The sequence below is a fragment of the Amphiura filiformis genome, chromosome 20, assembly GCF_039555335.1.
Source record: "Amphiura filiformis chromosome 20, Afil_fr2py, whole genome shotgun sequence".
Lineage (NCBI taxonomy): Eukaryota > Metazoa > Echinodermata > Ophiuroidea > Amphilepidida > Amphiuridae > Amphiura > Amphiura filiformis.
In genome coordinates this window covers 20,841,067-20,868,887 of record NC_092647.1, presented here as the reverse complement: position 1 = coordinate 20,868,887, position 27,821 = coordinate 20,841,067, and the positions used below count along the sequence as shown (strand labels likewise).

At 36.6% G+C, this 27,821-nt stretch overlaps 1 protein-coding gene across 2 annotated transcripts; it reads right to left on the bottom strand.

Annotated features, from left to right (window-relative positions):
* Positions 1 to 549: 549 nt before the first annotated feature.
* Positions 550 to 27,488, bottom strand: LOC140141878 (succinate dehydrogenase assembly factor 3, mitochondrial-like). 2 transcript variants are annotated; one of them, XM_072163748.1, is made up of 3 exons: positions 27,355 to 27,488; positions 3,164 to 3,349; positions 550 to 782 (listed from the first exon to the last, which is right to left on the bottom strand). In XM_072163748.1, the coding sequence occupies exons 2-3, from the start codon at positions 3,335 to 3,337 to the stop codon at positions 591 to 593; spliced, it is 366 nt and encodes a 121-aa protein (XP_072019849.1). In that variant the 5' UTR covers positions 3,338 to 3,349; positions 27,355 to 27,488; the 3' UTR covers positions 550 to 590. The 2 variants fall into 2 exon arrangements, with proteins under 2 accessions (XP_072019849.1, XP_072019848.1); XM_072163747.1 differs by lacking the exon at positions 27,355 to 27,488 and adding an exon at positions 7,094 to 7,430.
* Positions 27,489 to 27,821: the final 333 nt, after the last annotated feature.

Here is a 27,821-nt window from a genome sequence, read left to right as displayed (position 1 = left end):
TTGCTGGTTAGTCCAATCGATAATGAAATCTTGTTTTTGGCCAATCGGCAGGTAGTATATGGGGTTAAAAAGCAGGATTGTCAACTATCACTCATTGGGCATGACCCGAGGGGTGGGTACTCAAGTTTGGTTTTAGTAGGGGTGTATGGCTGAGAATTTGAAGGTGGACGCATCAATATATACCAATTTTTCAAGAAATTTGGAACCATCAATATACCAAAAGTCAAAATTTTCAACCGATTTAACCCAAATTGTCTTAGTTTTTACAAATTTTCCACAAATTTTGGGAAAATTATGAACATTGAGGCAAAATACTGCTTTTTAGAAGATCTTAACATTGCAGTTACTTTATTACGGCAAGCCTTGTATGCATCCCAGTCTGATTTTTCACCAGACCGTACAGCTTTTCGATGCAAAAAGTCACGGGTTGACATGTGCTTTGTAATGTTACTGTTAAGCCACTTAACAGTAACTTAAAATAGAGTCTTTGGTAGATTTGTCAAGTATGCATTACTGAACCCTAAGAGAGCAATTGGTTATATGAAGTTAAGAACACACACCTTATAGCCTAGTACACTTCTCTGTGTATATCATGACTGTTGGTCAGGTGGCACATAAGGCTTATTGGTCTCCTTCGCTAACTCGTACAGTTGTTCTAATTGTTCTTGTTTAAAATTGTCCAATACAGAGTCGTCTAGATGTTGTCCAACATCGACTGGTTTCTGATCTGCAGATGATGGCAGTACAGGATTGACTTGTTCACTTAGTGTGTCAGCATAATTCTGGGGGTTAAAATGAAAAGAGAATGAAAGACATGAATGAGTGATTGTCAAGTTGACATAATTTTACTTTATTTTGATAGTGCTTTAAGGTTGGTGGTCCAATTTTTTTCATATCATTATATTTTAACCCCCTGTGCACTACCTGCCGATCTAACATTGCCTCTGATTGATCAATTACATGATAGCTTCACTTTAATCACCAATCAGAATGGTGCTTTGCAAATAATTAACCTCAATTTTTTTGCATGGTGAAATTATTCTAACAATGTTGCTGGTTAGTCCAATCGATAATGAAAACTTGTTTTTGGCCAATCGGCAGGTAGTTCTCATGGGGTTAAAAAGCAGGGTTGTCAACTGTCACTCATTGGGCATGACCCGAGGGGTTGGGTACTCAAGTTTGGTTTTAGTAGGGGTGTACGGCTGAGAATTTGAAGGTGGACGCATCAATATATACCAATTTTTCAAGAAATTTGGAACCATCAATATACCAAAAGTCAAAATTTTCAACCGATTTAACCCAAATTGTCTTAGTTTTTACAAATTTTCCACAAATTTTGGGAAAATTATGAACATTGAGGCAAAATTGGGATATTTTCCAAAAAAAATTGAGAAAATTTTGAAAAAAGGACCCCTCCATATACCAAAAGTGGCTTAAAAAGAGTCTTTGATACGTACCAAAATACAGAAAATGCTACCCATGTTTGGGGCATGTCCCTGTATGGTCATTTGTACTGAGTACCCAGGCTGGGGACATGACACTCACACATTTGGGCACTTTCTCATGCTCCCATGCCAAAGGTAATAAAAATCTCATGCCAATGTAGTAAAATCTCACTTTCATACTAAAAAAAATATTTATAACCAATTTGTTTAATACGAAAATTTGTGTTACAAGGTCACATTCTGGACTTAATGTCATGTCAACATTCTGCGAGTCTAAAATTCTTGCAAATGAAATTTAGCACTGACATGTTAGCCATAGGATGTAACATAAAATCAATCAAGAAATTATCATCATCGTTTTATTATGTGGTAAATAAATGCTAATGTACTATACGCTACTATGTGATACACTGTTCATGAAAAAGGTGCATCACATATGTGAATGAGCCGTAAATTCCTCCCCACATCAATTTTGTTTTATTTTGTGTTTAAAAAATAAACATCATAAACTTAAAAATGGTATATCATTTGACTTCAAATGATATCCAGAAGCGGGGTTATGGTTTGTCAAACTTTGCTCCTTCAACAAAATTATAGCTTTTTTCCTTTCTACATGTGTCCCTTTTTCCACATTGCTGGCAATAAATATCAAAGTCAAACAGTCATAATTGGCGGTCATTTCAAATCATCCCCAAGTCAACGAGGTTTAAAAAGGTTCTCTCCCCGGGTTCTCATAATTGTTAATTGTTGGTTATGCATACCTATACAAAATACATTGCCTGGTAACCCACCACTTGAAAAGGATTTAGCAAAAGCAAACAAAGACCAGAGCCATTAAAAGTTCTTAGCCATCTAAGGTAGAAGCTTATTATCCACTTCAATAATAGGATTATTGATTGGTGTTGTGACTATCAAAATGAGACAGATGTCGCGCCAGCTTAAGTTACTTAAGTTACCAAAGAATACGACCTTTCGTACACATTTTACACCGTAACTCAGAATACAATTTCGGGAATGTACGGCTCATTTGTGCTGCCGGGTCACATATTGGCGTTGACTATGTGACTTAATGTGAGTGTATCATATAGTGGGCTTAGTGGCTTAAAGTGGATACGCCACTATGTGCTGCACTTTTCCCTATGTTTACAGCCTTTTTCCGTTCCACATACTGCCACATACATAACAATCATTATTTACCCATTTAAAAAGCTAATGTACATGTATGAAGTAAATACAGTACAAGGTGGTTTGAACACTTGTGAACCTGCTTTCATACAGTGAATTACAAATTAGTTCAACAACACAAGCTTGTTACAAACTTGTTTTTTCTGAAATGCATATTAAACTTTTCCTCACAAAACACCACTATGTGATGAACCTGATGATTTGACTCTGCTATTACTAGGCCTATTGTTTATGCTAGTGTTTATATTGAACAAAGTATGTTATAATCATTGCAAAGGAGGTCTTTGAAAGATTTGGTAACTCTCATGGTTGCCAACTTTTGTGTTGAGTTGGGGGGGGTGGAGACATGAGTACAGGGCTGTCGCTAGACCAGTCGAAATGTGTAAATCCTCACTCGATCCCACCCTAGTAATGGCACTGCTCAAGTCTCAATGGTATTAAACATTGGAATTCCACAAGTATTTGCATGTTATACGTTATACTGAATAAATAAAAAATGTTAAAATGAGTACAATAAAAAGATCATTGCCTACCTTCCATTCAACCATAAATTTTGCAGCTTCGTACGTTGGGACGTCTTTGTGTCTTCTGAATTCGGCTTTCACATACTCGTCTCCTACAGCTTGTAGCTCTAACGGCAAATATCTGTGTAGCACCAGGATCCTCTTATACAGACTTCGAACAATTGATACATGAGCTCTGGACATATTGATGTGATCCTGCGAGTGATTGTGTAAGATATGACAAACAATCAGTTGACATCATGATCATTGTTATGTGTGATAACAGCAGAGTTTGAAGCTCTAAAATTTATGGACTTCTTATAGATCAAGTCAAAGTGCACCCAAGATGAAAATTCAAGTATGGTAAATTGAGGTGATTTTAACAGCTCTATCTAGGCAGATTTCCACAGCACAGTCGGGAGCACAATGTACAAACATTTCATGCTATTTACAGCATTACTTATACCAGAGAAGATGACCCATCTTACATAAACAGGAGAGCTGTCAAAATGACATGTCAAAGTGATTGACAGGAAGTGTCAGTGGTGATGTCATGTTATAACATGATTGACTGACAGGAAGTGTCAGAAAACAAAGTGATTGGGTCATGAGACCTCTCTGTGGAGAACAATAGATTTTCTTTCACATGGGTCAAGGACATGTCATGTCATGTCAACATGAATGACTGACAGAAAGTGTCAGAAAAAGAGAGTGGTTGGGTCATGAGAGCTTGAGAACAATGTACATGTACCTGTCTAGAACTTTTTATCCACTTGGTCAGGGCCCTTTTGATTAACCATTCAGAATGACTGACCACCATGACCACTCCCCTACAATCCCTCATTCAACCACAGACGCAGGGTTGCGAAACCCGTTATTTGGTAGCCCAATTGGACGACTTTTGAAGATTTGTCCAGCGACTTTTGACAATTTCCTGTCCAATAGAAACCAATGGTTAAGAAAAAAATTGGGCGACTTTTCAACATTAGCTCCCGCGACTTCCGATAGTTTCCTGCCCCATAGAAACCAATGGTAAAGTGAAAAATTGGGCAACTTTTCGATTATTTGACCCGGGATTTGGGCTAAAATCTTTTAGCAACCCTGCACAGACGATGAGAAAACCATCTGCTGTGATGCATTTAAAACAGTTTGCTTATTGGTATATTCAGAGATGTAAAATAAACAAACAAAAACAACAACTTAAACAACAGAATCCATAAACTGTAAGTGCATATATCATTATTAGATTTATACATTTGACTTTGAGGACTGTGACATGTATATGTCAAAGATATCATTTTTCACAAAATTTTTATCATATTGCGATATTCCTTGTACGGTACATGTATTCAGAATGCAATTCTAGGCCCAGACAAACAAGCACCTAGACCAGTGACTTTGGTTCGCGTAGTGAATCCGACACTCCTTAGCAACGACTTTGACAAAGACGCATACCCGGACGCAAGCAAGCAGATTTGTTTGCATCTATATGGAACATGTTGCATTTGACGCAAGCGATAATGGAACAACAATCACGCAAACGAGCGCGTCTTTTTCTCCAGACATGAACGCTTATTTCTCTGCGTCCGACCACCCGACCAAAATCACCTTGGATACGAGGCTTCACCACATGAGGCTTCACCTACTGCCATGGTTACTCATAGGTCTAGGTGATATGTCTATGATTCTAGGGATGTCTGATGTGTGCTCCCAGGTCCCACAAAAATACTGTGCAAACATCACTATCCAAGCCCTTAATCAATTGGTTTCAACTCAAGTGAAGGCAAAAGTCTGCAAACAAAAGGACCATGCTCATAATTTATTTGTCTTGGTCCCAGCCGGTTTGTGTTCCTCTAAACAAACCGTCTGGCGCCAACCCCGAAATGATGATCGCTGATTGGTTAATGATTTTCAAAATAAAAAGGTTTTCAATTGGCTATGGAACCCATGTGGCTGATGAATTAGGGCGTGACTTGTGCAAGTGACACAAACTTTAATTTGTATTTTGTAGATACCACAAACGCAAAATGTACACTTTGCTTACAGCCACTGAGGCGCCAATCGCCTGTATCGTATTTCATGTCAGCGCCTACACTGTGTTGATTTTTATCACTGCATGGCTGTCTATCAACTTGCCTTATTTGACAATGCCATATTTTACTGAGTTAATTCAGCCAATCAGGAAAGACGTACTATGAGGTTGTCGCCAGACGGTTTCGCTTAGTGACGAAGAAGCACAAATCGGCTGGGACTGAGACTAATAATTTATGCATTGATTTTTAGCTAAATATTGTAAAAAATTACATATTAATTAGTCAATTTAGCGCTCATTAAGTATATTGATAATTGATAAAAACAATAAGATACAAAGCAAATATACAAAAAATCGCTTGCACCCCCCCTCTTGGCCCGCCAAAAATTCTTTGTCCACCCCCCCTTGAACATGCCAAATTCTTTGGATCCCAATTTGCAAACCTTTTAATGGTTTCAGATATGTTGCGAACACAGCGAGCAGGAAAATTTGCTTATATAAAAGCGTTGCCGTACTGTTTTCCCAAGCCTTTTTAGAATGTTTAATTAAAAAGGCGCCCCATGAATGTGTGCCAAAAATCGCTTGCCCCCCTCTCAGCTTGCCAAAAATTGCCTTCCCCCCTCTCAGCTTGCCAAAATTGCTCCCCCACTCCTTTCGCCTGCCAAAAATTTATTTTGAGTTTACTGTTTCCCTTCTGCATCCAAATTGAGAATTGCAAAATATTTAGTTCTTTGATTTTTATTTGATATTTTCTTTATTTAAAAATTAAATGACATTTTAAGGGGGCACGCAGGATCACTCAAAGTTGGAAATTTTAAACATTATTTTGTATTGTATCTTTAAAAGTAATGATGATAAGTACATTTTAAGTATACATTCAGGAAATGACACAGGGAATGCAACTAGCACGGCAGATTTCTGCAAAAATGAGCAGTTTTTGAGAAAACGCCAAAATTGATTTTCCATGCCAATTTTTTTCGTCATAACAACTTTCCCAAAATATCAAAATGGATGAAAATTGCATATTTGTGTTCTAAAAACATGCATCTAGAAAGTGCTTTCTTAAATTTTTGAATTTTTTCTTCGCTTTACAACAAATATGGGTCAAAAAAGATCAAAATATTTTTCAATTTTGATCAAAGGTCGAAGAAAAAAATTAAGAATTTCAGAAAACACTTTCTACATGTAGATTTGTGTCTTTAGAACACAGATATGACATTTTTGTCAATTTTGATATTTAGGGTAAGTTGTTATGGCGGACCGAAAAAAAAAAAATTGGCATGGAAAATCAATTTTGGCACTTTTCTCAAAAATTGCTCATTTTTGCAGAAATCAAAATACCAAAAAAGCATCAAAATATTCCAATATTTTCTAAAGTAATGTTAAATTGTGTAAAATGTCTATCACATATCTGTGTAGTGTGAAGAATCCATTAACATATGATTTTGGTGACAAAATGTGATAATTTTGTGGATATAGAATGCTAGAACAAAAACAAAAATTCTGGAATGTGTACATGTACCCCATACGCTTTCTGTTCCTACTGATTTTGACACTGAAAAAATTGACCCCCCAAAAATAGCGCCAATGCATGTTACTCCAGTGGTTGTAATACGGTACAACCCTCTTGGTTGTGTGTGTATGTGAGTCCCGCACGCTGTGTACATACTGTTTATGTGTTATGAACTTCACATACGTGTTAGACTAATATTTCCATCGTAATAATAAAACAACAGTTCCTGCGTTTTTATTTATTCAAAATCTCAGATTTTAACAAAACTACAGCACCTACAGGTAAAGTCTTGATTTTTGTAGAGTATCTTTGTTAAATACTAAAGTACCGGTACATTACAATGTGTAAAAACCAGAATTTAAAAAATTTTGAGGGCATTCTCCTCAACAAATGTTATAATATGGCTTTCACTTACCACAGAAATACACCATTGTTGCCCTAGTAATTATAAAGCTTTTTGGAGTATCAGTATTAGCTTCCTTGGTTCAACTTTGTAGTCAACTTTTTGGTTCAACTTTGTAGTCAATATGCTGAAACATTAGCTGTACTTATTCAAGGAATATATTGAGCATCAGATTGGTTCGATGATCATATACATGTAGATGTTCCAAGCTCAATAATCCTAGATGGCAGCCAAAAACACACTGTACAACACAACCATGCACATCTATCTCTGTATTTAGAATATTTGTAAGATCTCTCCATTCATAAGTTTGATCTTGAACCATATAAACTGATTTACATAATAATATGTATCTCTTCACTGCTTTCTTCCTTATGAATGAGAAGATTCCATTGGATGACCAAACACTTGACACAAATCAATATGGATAATACACAAACAGATCTCAAGTTCCCAAAACACAAAATCAATCAAGCAGTTCATCTACTGGTCATAAGAAGTTGGTATGATGAACATCGAGATAAACATTTTTTTATCTCGATGGTATGAAAAAAGTTACACTTTGGAAATTGAGAGAAAAATCACCAATTCTGATTCAACTTTTATTCTAGACATCCGATTGACATGAGGTAAACATGTTTAAAGAGCTGACACTATAAGGATACAGAATATGTAACCATATTTTGTTTTTATATAGGGTGTGTATGAATTATACAGGGTGTAACTGTAACATTAAAAAAAAATCAAATTTTTCTAGCTTTAAGGGGTGGGGTATGAACGTTTGGACAGTATTTATTGTGGGACATTAGAGCACATAAGACATATCGAATTGCATTCTGAATATGAAGAATATCCTTCTGTATACATTTTATGGCAAATCATTAAAAATTGATATTTTTGATATTTAACAGTACTCGAAGTAAACTTTATAAATATGATGATTTATACTTAAAAGTGTATGTAGGTGGGATGAAAAGCCGACGATCAATTGAAAATATTGACCTTTCGTATTGAAGATATGGATTTTTTTCCCAAAACACCAACAAAAAATAGGTCTTTTGGGGAAAAAATCCATATCTTCAATATGAAAGGTCAAAATTTTCAATTGATCGTCGGCTTTTCCTCCCAGCTACATACACTTTAAGAATTTATCATTAGATTTATAAAATTTACTTCGAGGACTGTTATATATCAAAAATTTGAAAAATATCAAATTTTAATAATTTGGCAGCACCTCCACCAAGTCCACCCTTGACTTCTTCAACATTTAAAAGTGTAACATTTTTATTTGTTATCCAAATGAATTGTTTGTTTTTTTTCAAAGGAGACAGTATAAGCTATTAAATGATACTTTACTTCAGGCAATAGCAGGCATTGAGTTTTGAAAATACTAGGCGTGCAATTAATAGCACTCCTTGAAATGTTAAGGTGAGCAATCAGGTGTGCTATAAACCGCACTTGTGAAGAAGCTAAGGCTCTGGCAGATTTTACAAGGTGAGCTATAAATCACACTTGGATGAACAACTTAAGGTGAGCCATCCGCGAGCGTTGCACTCGCTCACCTTAAAATTCAAAGCCTGCAATAGGTTAAGGGGGTACTACACCCATCACATTTTTTTGCGGGTTTTTTGCATTTTTTGAAGAAATTCAACAAAAAAAATAGACAAAGTGGTATGCAAAACGAAGAGGCAAATCTTCTCGTTCTATTGGTGGCATCCGTATTAATGTAGCTTACATGCTTTTTTAGGTATAAGCCAAAAAGTGGTACGTCAGGCGACATTCATAACCAGGAGTATATCTTGAATTTCAGAATTGCTGCCGTGAATCGGTTCACACACACATATTTAGCACCAATGTCCGGCTCTAAAAGTATTAAAATTAATTTTTGGGGGAAATTCACTAATTATACACAGCTTTAAGGGTGTGAGTGAGTCCCGGGAATTCGAGTCCCGCCCGATAATCCTATTACCCAGGCCTGAAATTCCCTGCCGGGTACCCAAAATAAAAAAAATTTTTTTTTTTTTTTTTCAAAGTTTTTTAGGTTTTGTAGTGTCTCTGGACCTAGACCTAAATGCTAGGATCATGGTTGACCTATAAAAAAATTGAATTTTGCACATTGTTTTGTGTTTTTAATCTGAAAATTGATACATAGTTTTCATGTCATACTCTATTAATGATATCAAAATGCATTGATTGACAAAATTCATTTTTTTTTAGGTGAACCATTATCCTAGCATTTACGTCTAGGTCCAGAGACACTACAAAACCGAAAAAAACTTTGAAAAAAAATAATAAAAATAAATAATTTTTTTTTTTTTTTGTGCAATTTGGTACCAGTTACCCGCTGAAAAAATACGCCTTGGTACCCGGGCACAAAATTACCCGAAAATCACACCCCTACACAGCTTTGAAAACACAAATATGCATCAATTTCATGTTATCAATGAAATTAAAGTATTTTTTTCCTTTCCAGTTGACAATGATATGCAAAATTTGTGTTCGCTAGCCAGCACATCTGTTTCAGGTTTTAATCTGAATGATAATATTATGGTTGGTTTTTAGTAATAGGCGATTTTTTGGGCCGCCATCTGACAATGTCTGAGTAAAACACCAACACTGAATTATAATGTAAAACGCTACATAATCACTTGCGTTTGGGACCAGTGTTCGATATAAGCACTTATCCTCTTGTCCAAAAATCACTGGGGACAACCATATTGAGATATGTACTTATCCTCTGGACAAGCACTATATTTTACCTCTTAATATGACACATTTTGGGGACAACCAGAATTTATGCTTTAGTTGTCCTCGGGACAACCGCCATATTTTCCTTATTTCGGACACTGTTTGGGACAAACACGTTAATTTGTGGCAACTTGTTGCACAAAATCAACTAAAGTGGGAACGTTGACAGTGTTTGTTGGAGCATAATTAATATGCCACCGAGTTTACTTACATCAGGCACGTTAATCCGGTCCATTTCTCTTAAAAACAACTGTCTCTGCCAGCTAAATATTCCTACTGTGCGTCGCCATTGTTTTACTCGATGGGTGATACCGCCGGATGGTCGATATCGTTAATTGGTATCGGACATACGATAGGCCACTTTTGATTTATTTTTGAAGCTTTTTGACAGAATATAGAAAAAATAAAATGTATTATTATGAAACGTATTGAAAACCAAAAAATTCGAAAATTGAAAACAAATAATTATGGCCACGTGTTTTGAACTCGCCACCCTTAGCGTTACATCACAAATATTATGAATTTTTACACCAATCAAGTTTCAAATTAGAATATCTCCACAACTATCAACCCTAAACTAGCAAAAGTATACATTTTTGGAAAGCTGAAGGCAAAAGCAATTTAAATATACACATTTCAACTCACTGTACAGGGTGACCTTGAAGTTATACAGGGTGGAATAAAAAAATCCAAATAAAAATGGGTCATTTAATGCATTGCTTATTACTAACTTGCAGTTATAAACTGAAAGTAAACAACATTGATTTGGTTAGAGGTTAGGGGAGCCTACTGACTCTGGAAGAAAAAAATCACAGCTGTTTGGTAATCTCGAATACAGGGTGTCCCAAAATATGTTCAAATGTTTTTACAATTCAACATATTTTGAACTGAAACATTTTACCCCTAACCCATACTAAAAAAGTAAGTCCATATTTAGATTCCTCATCAAATTTCCTCTCAGAAAATGTAAACTTTGACTATGATAGGATAAGTAATTAAAATTTACAGCAACTTTTAGATTTTGAAGACATCCGCATTGCTTACTACAGTGTTTAATATGAAAACGGGTAGTTTTGTACATAAAAGTTTGCATTTTATAGACTAAACCAATCATAAAGAGTTAAAATGATTAAAAACAATTAGCAGAATTAATAATCTTTCAAAAGAGCTCTTAACCATGTCTGTAGCCCATATGGATGCAAAGATATGATCAGTTGATTCAACGCACACACACAAAATCTTTATTTCCCATAGACTTTGCACATACCGCCACCGCCTCATCCGCCACCGCCTCATCCACCACCTCGGTCATTCTGAACTCAAACAACTCTAACTCCACTATCTTAGCTGATAAACAATTCTCCTTTGGAGGTCTGTTAGGGCACTTATATAGCTACAAAATGACACCAAACACACTTCAATACCTTTTGTTTTGAGATATAACAATTTGAACGAGTCTCGATTTGGAAAAGCGTAACAACACCACCATTTTTGGGTGGCGAGTTCAAAACGCGTGGCCTTATAAGCAAATATTCTAATCTTTCATTCTCGACTTCAGGTAGAGAATAAATTGTGTGGTATAGTGATTTCCAATGGATTGTCCCGGGATTGTCTATGGGATAGGCTATACACTCAGCGGCATACCATGGCGTGATATGTGCGTAGATATTTCGAGTGATAGAGGTGAAATTATATGTGTTTTTGTTGTTGCAAATTTCCAATGTTTTTAAGCCTCCAAATGTATTGGGAACTTTCATAATGATTGCATATTAAAGACCCATTCAGTGATCGCAGCGGAAGTGTAAAAAATTAAAATGGTTTGAAGGATAAGTCATTCAAATTGTCATTTGGTATTTTTGAAATGAAAAATTTGGCAAAAAACGAAACAAGAAGAGTCTTTCAAAAAGACACAGTTCACGGATCAGGTGCATAGTAATTTGTTCTATAACTTTCCATTTTCATATCTAACCTACTCTGCACTGATTTTACAATAAATTAGTGATTTGAGGCATAATGACTCCTACATCCTGACTCTGGCTATATAACTCTCCATCCAGCAAGAAACTCATTATCATAGCTTATTGAAATTCAATTAATACCATGCAGATTAAAACCTTGCCCCAATAATTATTTGGGATCCAATTTAGATAAGCAAACGTTACTTGGTAGATAACAGGAATTAAGTTTTGTCAGTTGGAAGGAATTGAGTAAATCGCCTGTATCAAAATAGCAGTGTATTTTTCATATATGCAGTAATATGCTCAGCCTTATCACAAAATAAACAATAGCATTGACCTTACCCACCAATCAGTAAAGCCTACATGCAGTGGCGTACCGTGGCCGCCCCAACCCCGGGGGGCTGAAGAAGAAACAATTTAACAGTCCGAAAAGGTTGACCTAATTTTTTTCACGGTCGTTTGAAAAAGTGAAGAGCAAAAAAAAAAAAAAAAAACGTTTTAGGCGCTTAGCGTCCGAAAAGCAACCTTTTTCAAAAATTTGTATGCTTTTTCAATTTTATGCGCCTTTTTATTTGCTAATTCGCTTTGCCGCCTCTGTTTTTGCCGCTTCTTCTTCTTCCGCCCCTTCGTTTTTGCCGCCCCTACTTTGACCCGGGGCTGGCGCCCTAAAGCCCCCCAAAATACGCAGCATGACGTGTATTATAATCATGTGATGGCTCAATCCAATAGTATTAGTAAACATGCTTAAGGTTATACTAAACTTTGCAATGATCGATCCAGAATGAGACTGCATGTAGCCCCCTTTAAAATTATCTATTTCTGGAAATAAATATCGAGAGAGAAAACGCAAACTACGCCTAAAAGCTGAAAGTGTAAGGGTTATGATTATGCTTGAATTTTCCACTTGGCTCAAAAAGAAATGTACTTTTCAAACATTTCAATTTTTTTTCAATATGCGGAGCATCAAGATTTTTGGCAACACGACCATAATTTCTCAGTGGAAGTGGCGATTTTGTTGGGAACTACGGCGCACATTACAAACAAGTCAATAAAAGAATGTGCATATTCATTCTTGATATTGCTTGTCTCGATTTGTTTTAGTAAGCTTACATGTTTGCCGAATTTGAAGTAAAATGGCCTCCACTTGTATGTCGTTTTGTAACCAGTAATAACAATTCCGTGCACGATTTCATAGACAAAATTCTGACCTACATTATTTCTATAAACCCTCTTCTATATGCAGGTGCTATTTAAATTTTTATTTCGATAGCAGAAAATTGAGATATTTGCTATTTTTCCGACTCGCTGCTGTCAAATTGTCTAGTTTCGCGATAAAAAGATACAGCGAAATCAATTTTTTTTAGAACCATTTCACCTCGTTTCGGCTTGTGCTTTGAAGTACAAACTTCAAAATTGATATAGTGATTCTATATTTCAAGCTGCGTCATACTGTGTTTTTCTTACCTCTGATTGTCGCTGCTCAAGGCCAAAATTCGAAATTTTTTGGACAAAAGTGACACTCTCATTTTTTTTAAACACGCTGTTTACGTATACGACGGGCTCTATTTGCCCGATAAAGTGGTGTTGCCGAGTTTGGATTTTAAAATATTTAGGTATTTTCTAGCTTAAAATCTAGCGCCAATGAACCTGGTGCATGGGAGGGGAAAATGTTGGGGGGGGTAGTTAGGGCGCGAAAAAAATGTGCACATTTTCATGCTTGCTGCGCTTGCAACAGGTAGATATTTAGAAATCCATTTAAGGTATGGGTATGAAAATTGGGGATCCCAAAAATTGGCATATAGGCCTAGGCCTATGCAAAGGGGTGGGGCATTTTCGGCAGGCCAAGGGGAGGGGCCACAAAATTTGGCAGTCCAGGGGGTGCGGACAAGTGATTTTTGGCTGGCCGAGACGGGAGGCAAGCGATTTTAGTAGTCGCTTGGAAATTTTGGCTTATAATTAGTAGGCTAATACCGGTACTGATTGCACAGCCTTTTGATTTCGAGAACATAATTTTTGGCAAGCGGGCCGGGAGGAATAAATTTTGGCATGTCGAAAGGGAGGAAGAATGACTTTACCTAGCACACATTAAAGGGGCATTTCGTGATCCACAACCTCATACAACCCCATAGGCCTACGTCCTTTCTCACAAGTTAAGATTTTTATAGGGGCCCTACCACTCATCCTGCTCTGGCCACATGTTTAGGAATTTTCACGCAGATCAATTCGTTAAGCAATGGAAAATATTGCCAAATTTGAATTTCGTTTTAAAAGCCTACTCCCCATTAAAAAAAACCACTAATTTTGGGGGATTAAAAAAAAGTTCTGTAAAATGAAACAAAAGGCTGCCTCAATCTTAATTATTCATTTAAGGCCAGGCCTTCATTTCTGAAAATAGCGGGAGCTCAGTTAGTCCCTGTACTCAGGAGCTTGACAAGGAGCTCAATTATATAATATCAATATTAAACCATAGGAGCAGCTCAATAAATGCCATTGGTAAAATTATTAGGCCTACGATATTTTATTTGACTGTGATCCGTTTTAATAGGCTATATACACTGTATTTAAAATTAAAATTTCTAAAATTGGTGGAATTGAACAAGCTCTAAATTTCTCATACGTCCAGCATAACCAAGGGCAACTGGGGTGGGTGGGAAAGCCCCTAGCTATGGCCATACCCGTAGGGGCGGAACCAGAATTTTCGCGGGGCATATATGATGGGGGGGAAGTGAATTTGAGACGGGGCACTTGGAAATCATTGCACTAAATTGCCGCAAAAAGTGGAAAATTACATAATTGTGGGGATTTTGCCTAAAAACTGGGTGGGAAAGAAAAAATATTGGGGAAATACTGCCCCCCCTAGCGGCGCCACTGCATATCCATCCATGATGCTAGAATGACGGAAGTTCTGGCGCTGAAATTCAATTTCAATATCACGAGTTTTTATCAGGGATTTTACCAAGGGAAGGCGATAGGTGTAGGATTTTGCTGATATACCAGGCAACCTGAGAAAGGAACTGAGGTGTGGCTAAATAAGGGAGTGTTCATTATAAATATTTGCCATTATCATACTTTCGACGCCGAGAGCATAATTATTTGAAGCGTAGGCCTACATCGTGTCAGTCACATGGTCACATATTTTCTGTTGAAAGAGAAACGCACATGTCTCTGATTAGCTCGGGGATTCAGCTACTGCGCGCTGCGTGCTGGCCTGTTGTTGTCCCGGGTTGTTGTCGAGTGGAAATGGAAAATTTATGAATGAACTTCCGCAACTTTGCAACATCATCACGCAGCGGCGTAGCTGGGATTTTTTCCAGGAGGGGCAAGACTGTAGGCCCTATGGGGCGGGGCCCAAATCCACCAAATTTCCCACTGGGGGCGGGGGCCCAAATAGACAATTTTTGCCAGGCTTATCTATATAAATAAAAGGAAGATTGCCCATCTTGTGCGCGAGTGTTCTCCGAATTGCCTTGACTTTCGACTTTGATTTAGTGGTAGGGGGGCCTATATTGATCGGAGACATATTGCCATTTTTCCATCGGACATTCGTTTTTGCACAAATTGATTGTAACTAAGGGAATAACATAAAAACTGCTGTGTTGCTATGCAAAATCGCATGCAGTGGCATTGTGGGTAATAAGGACAGTGTGAATCGCGTAGTATAAATATTTACATTCAAAAACCATACGCAGAGCAACATTGCCCTGTTCTCTGCCAACTGCGAGGTGGCCAAGAAATGATTCAGGCTATCTAGATGCACAACAACGCATAATTTATTAATGATCTTACGAGCTTTTAGCCCCTCACGCAGAGCTACGCGCCCCATTTTCCGCCACTGCATCGAGGTTGGCAGCCAAGAGATTAAGGCTACGACGCGTGAATCAGGAGACCCGAGGTGGAGGCAGTCAGTGTACAATTTCATTCTAGGCCTATGAAACGTCGTTTAGTTTTACAGCCAAATTCATACGGGAGATTGAGGAATATATACGGGAAATGCATTTGGATGAAAACGGTCAAGAAATATGGTTAAAACCGGTGTTTTTTTTCCGGGCTTTTTATTGTCGAAACTCAGTGGTAAGCGTACCGTAACTAACTGGCAGTTGGCGTACAAGGGATGTGACGCGACGCATGCGGGCGCATATGCATAGGCCAACTTTCCGTGCCAGAGAAAAATAATTCATGAAAAAAGGTAAAATAATGAGAACATAATTAGGCCTAAATGCAAATGGGAAATCACACGCTAAGCAGGAAATATGAAAACTGGGAACAAAATATGTAGAAAAAAAGCCAAAGCTAAAAGGACAAACGTAAGAAAGGGTAGATTTATAAAATAATAATAAATAATAATAAATAACATCAATAAATAAATAACATGGAAACGGAAAATAACAGCATATATTTATTGGAACAAAATTGATCTATGTAGAAGAAACTGAAAAGGTTACAGTAACTAAATGAAACGGGAGCAAAATAAAGAAGGAAAGAAAGAAATCAGCTAACGTAAGAAAAAAAGCTAAAATTATATTAAAATTAATCAGGAAATCTAAGAAAAAAGAAGCTAAAATAATGAGAACAGAATTAAATAAATAACATGGAAACGGGAAATCACAAGCTAAGCAGCATAAAAAAGAAGCTAAAAGGGAAACGTAAGAAAGGACAGATTTTGAACATAATGGGAATGCGGTCAGGCCTAAATAAATAAATAAATAACATGGAAACGAAAAATCACAAACTAAATAGCAATTTTTTAAATGGGAACAAACTATGCCCATGTAGAAGAAACTGAAAAGAAAGAAAGAAGCTAAATGGAACTGCCAGAATGGACAGGTTTAGAAAAATTAAATTTACTTTTTCAATGATTCTACTTTTCAGTAATTCCTCCTGTTTTAGTGATCGCCCCCATTTACTCATCTAGCGGGGACCCGCGCGAAGCGCGGGTATCCCGCTAGTTGATAATAATCGTATATGGTAGGCCTATTGAGCTGTATTGCATATCGTTTGGATTCCCCATCTCTCTGCCCCTCCTCTCACCCTCTCTTTTTTCCTTTTCCCCTCTCTTTCCCTTTTTTTCCTTGCACTAGGGGCGGGGCCCAAATAGGCAATTTTGCAATTGCCCCCCCCGGCAGCTACGCTTACTGTCATCACGGTAGACATACGCTGTAGCCTACAACTACAAGAAAGGTTTACAGACAAATATAGGTCTAGTAGGCCTAACAAAATGTTATATTTTTATATTTTCTGGTGGACTCATGGAGAATATCATGTCATGGAGGTCCCGGCGCTGGGTTGGGGGGGTCTCAAGGCATTTTGGTATGCCTACCCATGCTTGATTCCGGGAGGTTTTTAGCAGGCCCGACCATTTTTTTTATAAAAACACATCGGGCGGGACTCTTCAAAACATTTTTACCGCGGAGATCAAAGTCACCCACATTTGGCCTAATTTGACGCTTTTTTTATTGGGCACTTTTGCCAAAATGCGCCCAAAAGTTGGTCTTCGCTGTAAACCCACCCATCATAGTCGTTGAAAAGGTAGGCCTACCCCAAAACTGTGGCACATCCACGAACCCGAGGGAGAGACCTCCATGGTAAAAACACACCTCTAAGCGGGACCAGATTTATAATTTAAAATAGGCCTACATTTTGGAAGCCAGTCATCACGACAAAACGGGTCATGGTAGTGTTAATGGTATTAACACTTTGATTTTAGGCTTAAATGATGAGTGTAGGCCTATAAATTGCAAATTTGCACACACCCCGGGGAACCTTCTCAAGTTGGTTTGGGTAAGGATGTGAGGCTGTGACTCCGAAAAACTACGGTACGATTTTAAACCAAATTTGAATAAAACAGACCCAAAATTGTATCAACTTTTGGACTGAAAGTTTTCGCAAATGTTTACTTTTTCGAGAAAATCATTGAAAAATACCCTTCTTAAACCTAATTTTCAAGACACCGAGGGTCAATAAAATCATGGCTAAAAATACAACAGAGTCTAAACTAAATGGCTGAAAATGCACCCCAAATCTGCCGCACATCACGACACCGTATTTCACCTTATAGATTTTGAAAATTGTCGCAATAAAATAGGCCCGAACTTATCCCAAATTATCCCCCAAAAAAAATATTTTTTTTGCAGATGAGGTTGAGTCTTATTATTTTTATTCTCAGAGAGGATAGGGGTTGATATTTTTAGCAGGGTACAGTTTGTCTTGTTTTTGTTTTGTTTTTTGACGTTGAAGTTCCAGATTCTTTTTTTCATATATTATTGTTCATTTATTATTTATAGGCCTACCCTGTACGTGGGGAAAAAGACACACGACAGCTACAGAGAAGCCACGAAAAAACTCCTGTGAAGTGCATGAAAATGACCGAAAATGTGCCAACCGAAACACCCGAACAGGAAGATAAAATAAAAAACAAAACCAAAACCCAGGAAATTTCGAAATAATTTCCAAATTCTTTGTCCCCACTAAAATATATTATGAACACTCCCTTATGAAGTCTGCCCTCTTCCGGCTATTCTGGTAGTAGGCGTTGACAATTACCTTACGCTTGATTACCATATTTTTGAAGCATGTTTGAACCCGATTTGTTCTCTATTCACATTTTTAACGTTGCAAGTAACATTTCAAGACCTCTATTTGTGACAGGTATTTAATTATCTTGCTAGAGATGTGCCTAAAGTTGAAATTCAATATTTCGGATCGCAAAGATCGAGAGATATAAAGTTGCTGAATATCAGTTTAACACCATGGATCATATGGGCGTCGTATATGAACGATTATGATAGCTAAGCAAAATGGCTGGGATACAGGTTGTATAAATACTACATGAATATTCATGAACTATACAGATTCCATTCTTCTCTAATAATAAAGATGTCAATCACTCTCCTAGACGACAGTTGCTTGGCGCTTGTAAACAAATCGAATAATAGTGCTTGACAAGAGCTAAAAAAATAGGCTAAAAACACATTTTCACACATTTTTTTCCGGATTTTTTATTTCACATGATAAGTAGACATATTTTCTTACGTATAAGGTAATAATATATTTTTTTCTGGAGGTAAAGCCCTTCAACACTTTGTTTAACCTTAAAGAAAAAAGCTAACAAAATAGTCCTGGCTGCCATTGTCTCAATATAAGATAAGATGTGCTAAAAAGTCCTCGTCATGTGGGGCATTAGGAATTATTTCCTAGCCTCATAACAGCAGGTTGATGGGCTACAATAGTTATTCAAGACACAGTGTATGTAAGGGATAAACTGTGCATATGAGATATGGGTTCAAGTGGGGAAATGTTCACTGCCGTGAACAAAAACAAACAAAAAACCCAGCAGTACTGGACGAAGTTGAAGCCACATTCAAATACATGTATCTAATTTAGATACTGTCAGTATCTAAATTACAGATTTGTGTAAAATGTCTTTCGGCTGAACCACTCACAGGCTATGTTTGGCACATCTATGACAATGACAAAGGTACGGTACCAAAATCTGAATTTTGATGATTTTTACTATCGTCCGGATGAGCAAATCACTGAATGGGCCTTTAACTATTTTATCATTTTGGAAGAAAAAAAGAAAAATCTAAAAATTTAAAACGATCGTACATTAAGGGGGTTCGAAACAATGTTTCTGGAAAACAGAAACTGAATTTAGAACCATTTGAATAGATTGAATAAGTTAAGCTAAATACACTGAGCAAAATAGTTTTTGTTTGAAGGAAATCGGACATACGGTTGTCAAGATATGCATGTTTTTAGTTTCTTTGTATTCTATTGTTTTTGCCAATATATTGATGAAGTTAATGAGGAAAATTGGCAAAATATGCTCATGAATATTCATGTTTGCCAATATTATACCAATATCTTATGAATAAACCTTCATACTACTTTTACTTTAAATGATTTTGACATGAAACTTTGTGTTTCTATGGCCTAAAACATTACCATGTGATTTTCCCGCCCATCTAATTTGCATATTTGCATAATTAATTAGCATTATACTTAAGGCTAATTAATTATGCAAATATGCAAATTAGATTTATGGAAAATCACGTGTTAAAGGTTTAGGTCATAGAGACACATTGGCAAAGTTTCAGGTCAAAATTTTAAAAGTAAAAGTAGTATGAAGGTTTATTCATAAAATATTGGCAAAATATTGGCAAAAATTAATACTAATGAGCACATTTTGCCAATTTTCTTCATTAACTTCATCAATATATTGGCAAAAACAATAGAATACAAAGAATCTTTCAACAGCAATATCTCAAAAACCGTTTGTCCGATTTGGCTCAAATTTTAGAATTAAGCTTATTTTGCATATCTCTCTGCAACAAGTCTATTTTAATCTCAATCAGAGCAACTTGGTTTTGCCTTTCGTACCACCTTAAGGCTTTAAAAAGAAAGTTGTAAACTTGTTGCATCTAGTTGATTAAAGTGATGTTTGCTACTGGTTTTATTATCACCTGTGTTGTTTGTGTTTACGATTCGTAATCCCACGAAGAGTAAGTTTAGTTCATTAATGTGGTAGGCCTATAGCCACACATACCCCGCATCCCCTGAAGAAACACATCCTACTCATTTCAGGCGCGGATTCAGGGGAGCGCCGACTGGCCGCTACCCCCCCAAAAAAAAAAAGAGAGGAAAGGTAGAAGAGAAGAGAAGAGAAAGGGGAAAGGAGAAGAGAAAAGGAGAAAAGGAGGAGAGAAAAGGAAGGTTAAATTTCACGTAATCGAGTAGGGCTATGCTTAATAAAAACCCGCAGTAGTCGGGTCGATTGGAAGTAGGTCCTATAATAATGGCCTGCGATTATTTTAGGCATTGGGCTTGAAGGCGGGTCCGCATCCTAAAAGCATGTGAAAATTACTAGTGCGGCCCGGCCGATACAGGGATCCGTCACATTTTGCCACCGAAGTCATTATTCCTACCGACTTCATCCCGGCGATTTATGCACGGCTTTAACCATGTTTACGAATCTCAAAGTTTGCAAATTGAGTTTGGGCCCTTTTTTTAAGCAATTGATTTGAATGGTGTAAAAATGATGCACCAAATGGCTTGAATTGGACCTTCATTTTGCAATTTTTTCAAAGTTCTCAGGACAGGAGGGAACATCCGTCCTCAGACAGCGTAGTGGATAAACATATGACCATTTTCGCTCTTCTTTCGACATTTGCAAATTTCCTATGTTAACACAATTTATAGGGAATTAATTTTACAAATTTGTGGCTTTTTCAACTAAAATTTTACACTATAGCCTAATAATAGTGCCAACTTTGTCCACCACTCAATTAGATCTTCATTTTGCACAAGTTTCTTACTTCTGAGGGGAACATCCCTCTCAGACAACCATGCCATTGTTTTTTCATTTTTGTTTCCTAAAAATTCGGCCCCACCCCCTGACTGCTCTAGATCGACAATCGGTACCAAAAGTTGGTATCGCCCATCCCTATGGAGATTGACTACGTACTATCCAGGCGGTGATGGAAGTGATATCGCCAATTTTGAGGTCGCCATTGGATTAACACATAATTATGAAATCTTCACAAACAATTCTAAATTTGTTATGTGGTGTCAAAGCAAAATTGTCTTACTCTAAAACCGTCGGGGTTCGACAAAGTACCCCACTGCAAGTATGTTAATTTTCCATTTGTAATTGCATGTATTTTGAATGGGGCCGTCAGCCCTGTATCTTCGCCAGCCTCGTACGTCACATGTTGCGCTTCCAATGCCGCCTGGTACTATCGCTAAAAAAATAAGCGTCCTTATCAACCAATCAACTTTAAGACAAATAGGTGAAACAGAACACTTTCAAGAGTTTTTTTCAAATTTTTTTTATTTCACATGATCCGTGCATATATCGCCAGGTAGCTATAAATGAAAAAATATTTTTTTAGACCAATCAAACCAATATATGGGTGTGTACGCCCTTAAGTACTTCCAACTTAAATTGATGTCTAAACAAAAAAATAAAAATATACGTAACTATCCCACCTTATTCGAAGTACCGATTCACGACACATATGAACTACACAACAGATCAGCTTCAACTGCAATCCAAGCTACAACCCTGGACAAAAGTTTGGAATTAAATTACCGTATTGGGTCCGTTTTTTAGGTGAAACATTTTCACAATTGGGGGTTGGGATTATACTCAAATTAAAAAAAAAATGTGCACGATGTTTTGTGTTTTTAATATGAAAATTGATATTTTATGAATTTTTAATAGAGTATGACATGAAAACCAATTATCAATTTTCATATTAAAAACACAAAATATTGTGCAAAAAATTTTTTTTTTTTAGGTCAACCATGAATGATCCTAGCATTTAGGTCTAGGTCCAGGGACACTCTAAAACCGAAAAAATAAATAACTTTTACCCAGCATTGTAGTACATTGTACCCATGCAGTTATATGACAACCTATACAACAAAATAAACCATCTAATGAAATCCAACAGTGACCTCAGAATGAACAACAAAGATACTAAATGTGGACTGTAAGAACTCCAAGATACACACAACTAGCCATTGAAGCATACTATAATGAATTATGTGAAAGAAACCCCCTGCTACAAAAGCAAAATATCTGCTTGCAAAAGAAACTGAAAGAACAATTTCAATCCTAAAGAATCAACCAGATCAACATTTGGCCGTGTGTTTTGAACTCGCCACCCTTAGCGTTACATCACAAATATTATGAATTTTTACACCAATCAAGTTTCAAATTAGAATATCTACACAACTATCAACCCTAAACTAGCAAAAGTATACATTTTTGAAAAGCTGAAGGCATAAGCAATTCAAATATACACATTTCAACTTATTGTACAGGGTGACCTTGAAGTTATACAGGGTGGAATAAAAAAATTCCAAATAAAAAATGGGTCACTTAATGCATTGCTTATTACTAACTTGCTGTTATAAGCTGAAAGTAAACAACATTGATTTGGTTAGAGGTTAGGGGGATCCTACTGACTGGGGAAGAAAAAAAATCACAGCTGTTTGGTAATCTCAGAATACAGGGTGTCCCAAAATATGTTCAAATTTTTTTACAATTCAACATATTTTGAACTGAAACATTTTACGGTTACCCCTAACCCATACAGAAAAAGTAAGTCCATATTTAGATTCCTCATCAAATTTCCTCTCAGAAAATGTATACTTTGACTATGATAGGATAAGTAATTAAATATTTACAGCAACTTTTAGATTTTGAAGACATCCGCATTGCTTACTACAGTGTTTAATATGAAAACGGGTAGTTTTGTACGTAAAAGTTTGTATTTTATAGACTAAACCAATCATAAAGAGTTCAAAATGATTAAAAACAATTAGCATAATTAATAACCTTTCACAAGAGCTCTTAATCATGCCTGTAACCCATATGGATGCAAAGATATGATCAGTTGATTCAACGTGCACACACAAAATCTATATTTCTCATAGACTTTGTACATACCGCCACCGCCACAACCGCCACCGCCACAACAACCACCTCGGCCATTCTGAACTCAAAAAATTATAACTCCACTATCTTAGCTGATAAACAAGTCTCCTTTGGAGGTCTGTTAGGTCACTCATTTAGCTACAAAATGACACCAAACACACTACAATACCTTTTGTTTAAGCAGAGATATAACAATTTGAACGAGTCTCGATTTGGAAAAGCGTAACAAAACCACCATTTTTGGGTGGCGAGTTCAAAACGCGTGGCCATTTACAGATTTACCTACATGTATATCAGTCAATCAAATTCCAATCTCCAACTCATTTAGTGCTCTATATACATCCAGATAAAAAAATGCCTGCATGTATATACACAAAACAAAATAGCAACAAAAACAACTGAAGTTGTTTACTTCTTGTTTACAATGAAAATAGCAAAATAGGTCAAACAGAAGTGAATGTACAAAGGTCACTAGAGAGTTTGTATTAACAAAATAAAGAAATGATCATTATTTATCAAGATGTGGCCAATTTAATTTGTTTACCTTTTTGTTTACATGTTATTTGTGTTGTAAAAAAATCACAGAGCTCTGTTTGGTAATCTCGGAATACGGAATGTCCCAAAATATGTTCAAATTTTTTTACAATTCAACATATTTTGAACTGAAACATTTTACCCCTAACCCATACAGAAAAAGTAAGTCCATATTTAGATTCCTCATCAAATTTCCTCTCAGAAAATGTATACTTTGACTATAAGTAATTTGAACTTACAGCAACTTTTAGATTTTGAAGACATCCGCATTGCTTACTAGTAGTGTTTTATAGACTAAACCAATCATAAAGAGTTCAAAATGATTAAAGGGAGGTAACCCTATCAGTTTATTATTAAAAAAATCATTTTTTCATTAAAACAAATCGTAAAATAAAAGATTGTCTTCAAACTTACATACAATTTCAAATATTGTCCCCTTTATGCATCTATGTGAGAAAACATGACATTTTCAGCGTAAAAGTGAATAATTAGCACAATTAGTAAGCCAATACGTTGGTACGCATGAATTGCATTGTGGTTTGGCATCCAGAAACAACACTCCCGTCGAGTGCTTCGCCATACTACTACGCTCATCATTCTTGTGACAAAATATCTCATTCTTTTTATTTTTATTTGACCCTGATACATTTCCTTTTAATTTTGTATATTATCATCACATACATTTTACACTTATCTTTTATTTTACGATTTGTTTTAATGAAAAAATGATTTTTTTAATAATATTTTTAATCAATTAATTAATTAATTAATTTTATAGTGGGGGACATTTTTTCTCATATTTTTTTTCATATTCCTCGTATCATACTTAAGGTGGTACTACACCCCTGGCCAATTTTATGCCTACTTTTGCATTTTTCTCAAAAATATAGCACATTGGTGACAAGTAAGATATATGTATATTATAGGGGCAAGGACTGCAACTACTGTACTGAAAATTCAGCAACTCAAAGTAAGTAGTTATTGATTTATTGATCAAATATTGGGTTTCCCTCATTTTTGACTGTAACCCCACAACTGTTGTCTGTGCTGAAATAAAATTTACAGTGAAGTAGTTGTAGTCCTTGCCCCTATAATATACATAATCTTACTTGTCCCCAATGCGCTATCATTTTAAAGAAAAATGCAAAAATAGGCACACATTTGGGCAGGGGTGTAGTACCCCCTTAACAAGATAAGGTCTTGATATAAAATTGTAAATTCATACATAGTGGTATAATCAGAGCCATAACCATCAGAGCCATAACATCCGGCTGAGGACGCAGTTGGTACTGTGAAAGCGCTCCCGGTAAGCGATCAAATTTTAAGTAGTGTTGAAGTCAAAAAATTCTTCTAAGATAAGGTAGTGTTTAATTTTGTATTTATTTCATCCCTTATGTATTTCTTTATTTTTGTTTTAAGCATTTATCATTATAGCGCCCTCATTATTTCCGACCTATTTCCGTTCGTGCGAATTGGCATGGGAGTAAAACGGCTCTTATTCACAGAATCATTTTTTTCCTACCCAGAATGTCGAAGGTGGCTACCAGTATAGCCTGTTTGTTTCTTGATTTCTCCGAAAATACATCAAATTGGATCGTCAAATTTCAGGATGGTAATGAGAAAAATATAATCTATACCAAAACCTCATCAACAATGAGAACAATCGGGGGGATGATGCTGTCGATCGGGTCACGGACCTTTAAAAACAATTAGCAGAATTAATCATCTTTCAATTCAAAAGAGCTCTTAACCATGTCTGTAGCCCATATGATCAGTTGATTCAACGCGTACACACAAAATCTTTATTTCTCATAGACTTTGTACATACCGCCACCTCCTCAACCGCCACCGCCTCAACAACCACCTCAGCCATTCTGAACTCAAACAACTGTAACTCCACTATCTTAGCTGATAAACAATTCTCCTTTGGAGGTCTGTTAGGACACTCATTTAGCTACAAAATGACACCAAACTCACTACAATACCTTTTGTTTAAGCAGAGATATAACAATTTGCATATTGGTGTGTTTTCGATATGTGAAAATTAGGTGGCCATCAATTTTAGCGTTTATATTTTCACGCGTGACCTTGTTGCACAGAGTACTCTCTCCTCTGGCTGTGCCTTGTTGTTAATCTAATTACCAGTCGTTCAAATCCGTACTTATTGCTGGCATTTTGGGCTTATTTATTGTTGCATTTGGCAACCCTGGATATTTCTTATATTGTTGTCTCACTCCCTATGCCGTTAACACACTGTACGTGTAGTGTTCCTAGTTTATCTCACCATTTTGGGCGCTGACCTCAATGCTTAGCAATTAGTGCGACTGGTAAATTTTATGTTTGCATATCATGATATCATTTGTTACATTTAGAGACTGACCGATCAGATCGGTAGCTTCCGTATCGGGCCGATTATTAGCTTATCGGTAGTGATCTGCATCGGCCGATTTTTCCTTCATCCGCCGATGTAATGCACCGATCACCCAATATCATGAAAGTAATTGTTGAAGCTTAATAAGTATTCATTTATTGGTATATTTCTTTGAATTAGACTAGTTAAATCAAGCTTAAATTTAGCAAAAGAACAAGCTTTGTAGACGATAAACATATATAAAATGATCATACCGTGATTCAGGCACGCAGCTGAGATAATCAGGTAATTCCCCGCATGCACATTACAATTGTAGTTCTTACTTCGGTTACACACGTGCGCACGGGCCGTGTGCAAAACTCAACACTTCCGGGTTACACACGCATGCGTGTCAGATTGTGCGGGCCGTGTGCAAAACTCACACTGACTTGAACGTAAACACAATATTAAAATGGGGCGATCGAATGATTCGATGGACTGGGACATCAGGGGGAAAAGGTAAATTGAGCTTATAATAATCATGGTCAAATTCAGTATTTTAAATGCATATGGGAGTGTGTTTTTTTGTGCTCAGAGCATACATAATTATGGTAATACTTTGCGTACAAGTACCCTTTCAACATACGGGTGAAATTTACTCACGGTGATGGCAGCCATTGTTTACATTATTGGGGAACTGGTAATCGGCGATCGGCGATCGAATCGGCAGATCAAAGAGATAATTGATCGGCCAATCGGCCGATTCAGATAAGGACCTGATCGGTCAGTCTCTAGTTACATTTCACTGATTTCAGTTCGTGATCATTTTTGTGGGGCATGGTGAGAGAGACGGCGTCGTAAATCATCTTTATTCGCCGAAATTCGAAATGATATTGCGTTTCAAGAAGTAGGTAAGAATACCTCCAATGGGTTAGATCCCAGTACTATGTCATGAGTACAGTTTTATATGCATAGACCCATAGTCCAAATTTCAAAGAAATTTTTTTAAATGGAATAGCGGCGCAAAGTCTAAAAGCGTATTTCTCCATAGAGATAGCGTGTAAATCAAATTTACACACAAAATGGGAAATACGAGGCTCTGATGGACATAGGAACGGCGTCCATGAGCCTCAGCGTGTCTAGAATTGTGATAAGCTTACTTACTTAGCCTTTACGTAACTAATACTAAATTAAATACTGTCCGAGTCGCCCGAATCATGAGAATGCAACAGATACTTACTAGAAGTTAGCAGGTCATTCCTAAATTATATGGCTTTGAAGTTTGAACAAAATTCTTCAGATAAACCGCATCGATTCAATGGAATAAAAATTTCGTTTCGGAAGCAGGTCCCACACATGCAACAGGATCCGGAAGCGAGGTCGGGTCAGGTCGGGAAATCCCTTTGACCTTTTTACTGTGTTTGGGTTCGTCTATTACTATGTGGGGAAGTCGTGTGGTGTGATGTTTTACCACAGTCTGTAATACTGTATGTTGCAGACTGTTGCTGAATAGTATTTCTTTTTGTAAAGTCAACTGCAATACCAACAGCTATTATATATATTATTCTATCAAAATGCGAATCTAGGAAAGGTATGCTTCCTTCATTTATGCTTTTATTGTCGATTTTATAATGTTTGAAATATAATACATCCCCTCTATGTTTGATGATGCCTTGTCTCAAAATAGATCTGATTTCATATATGAAT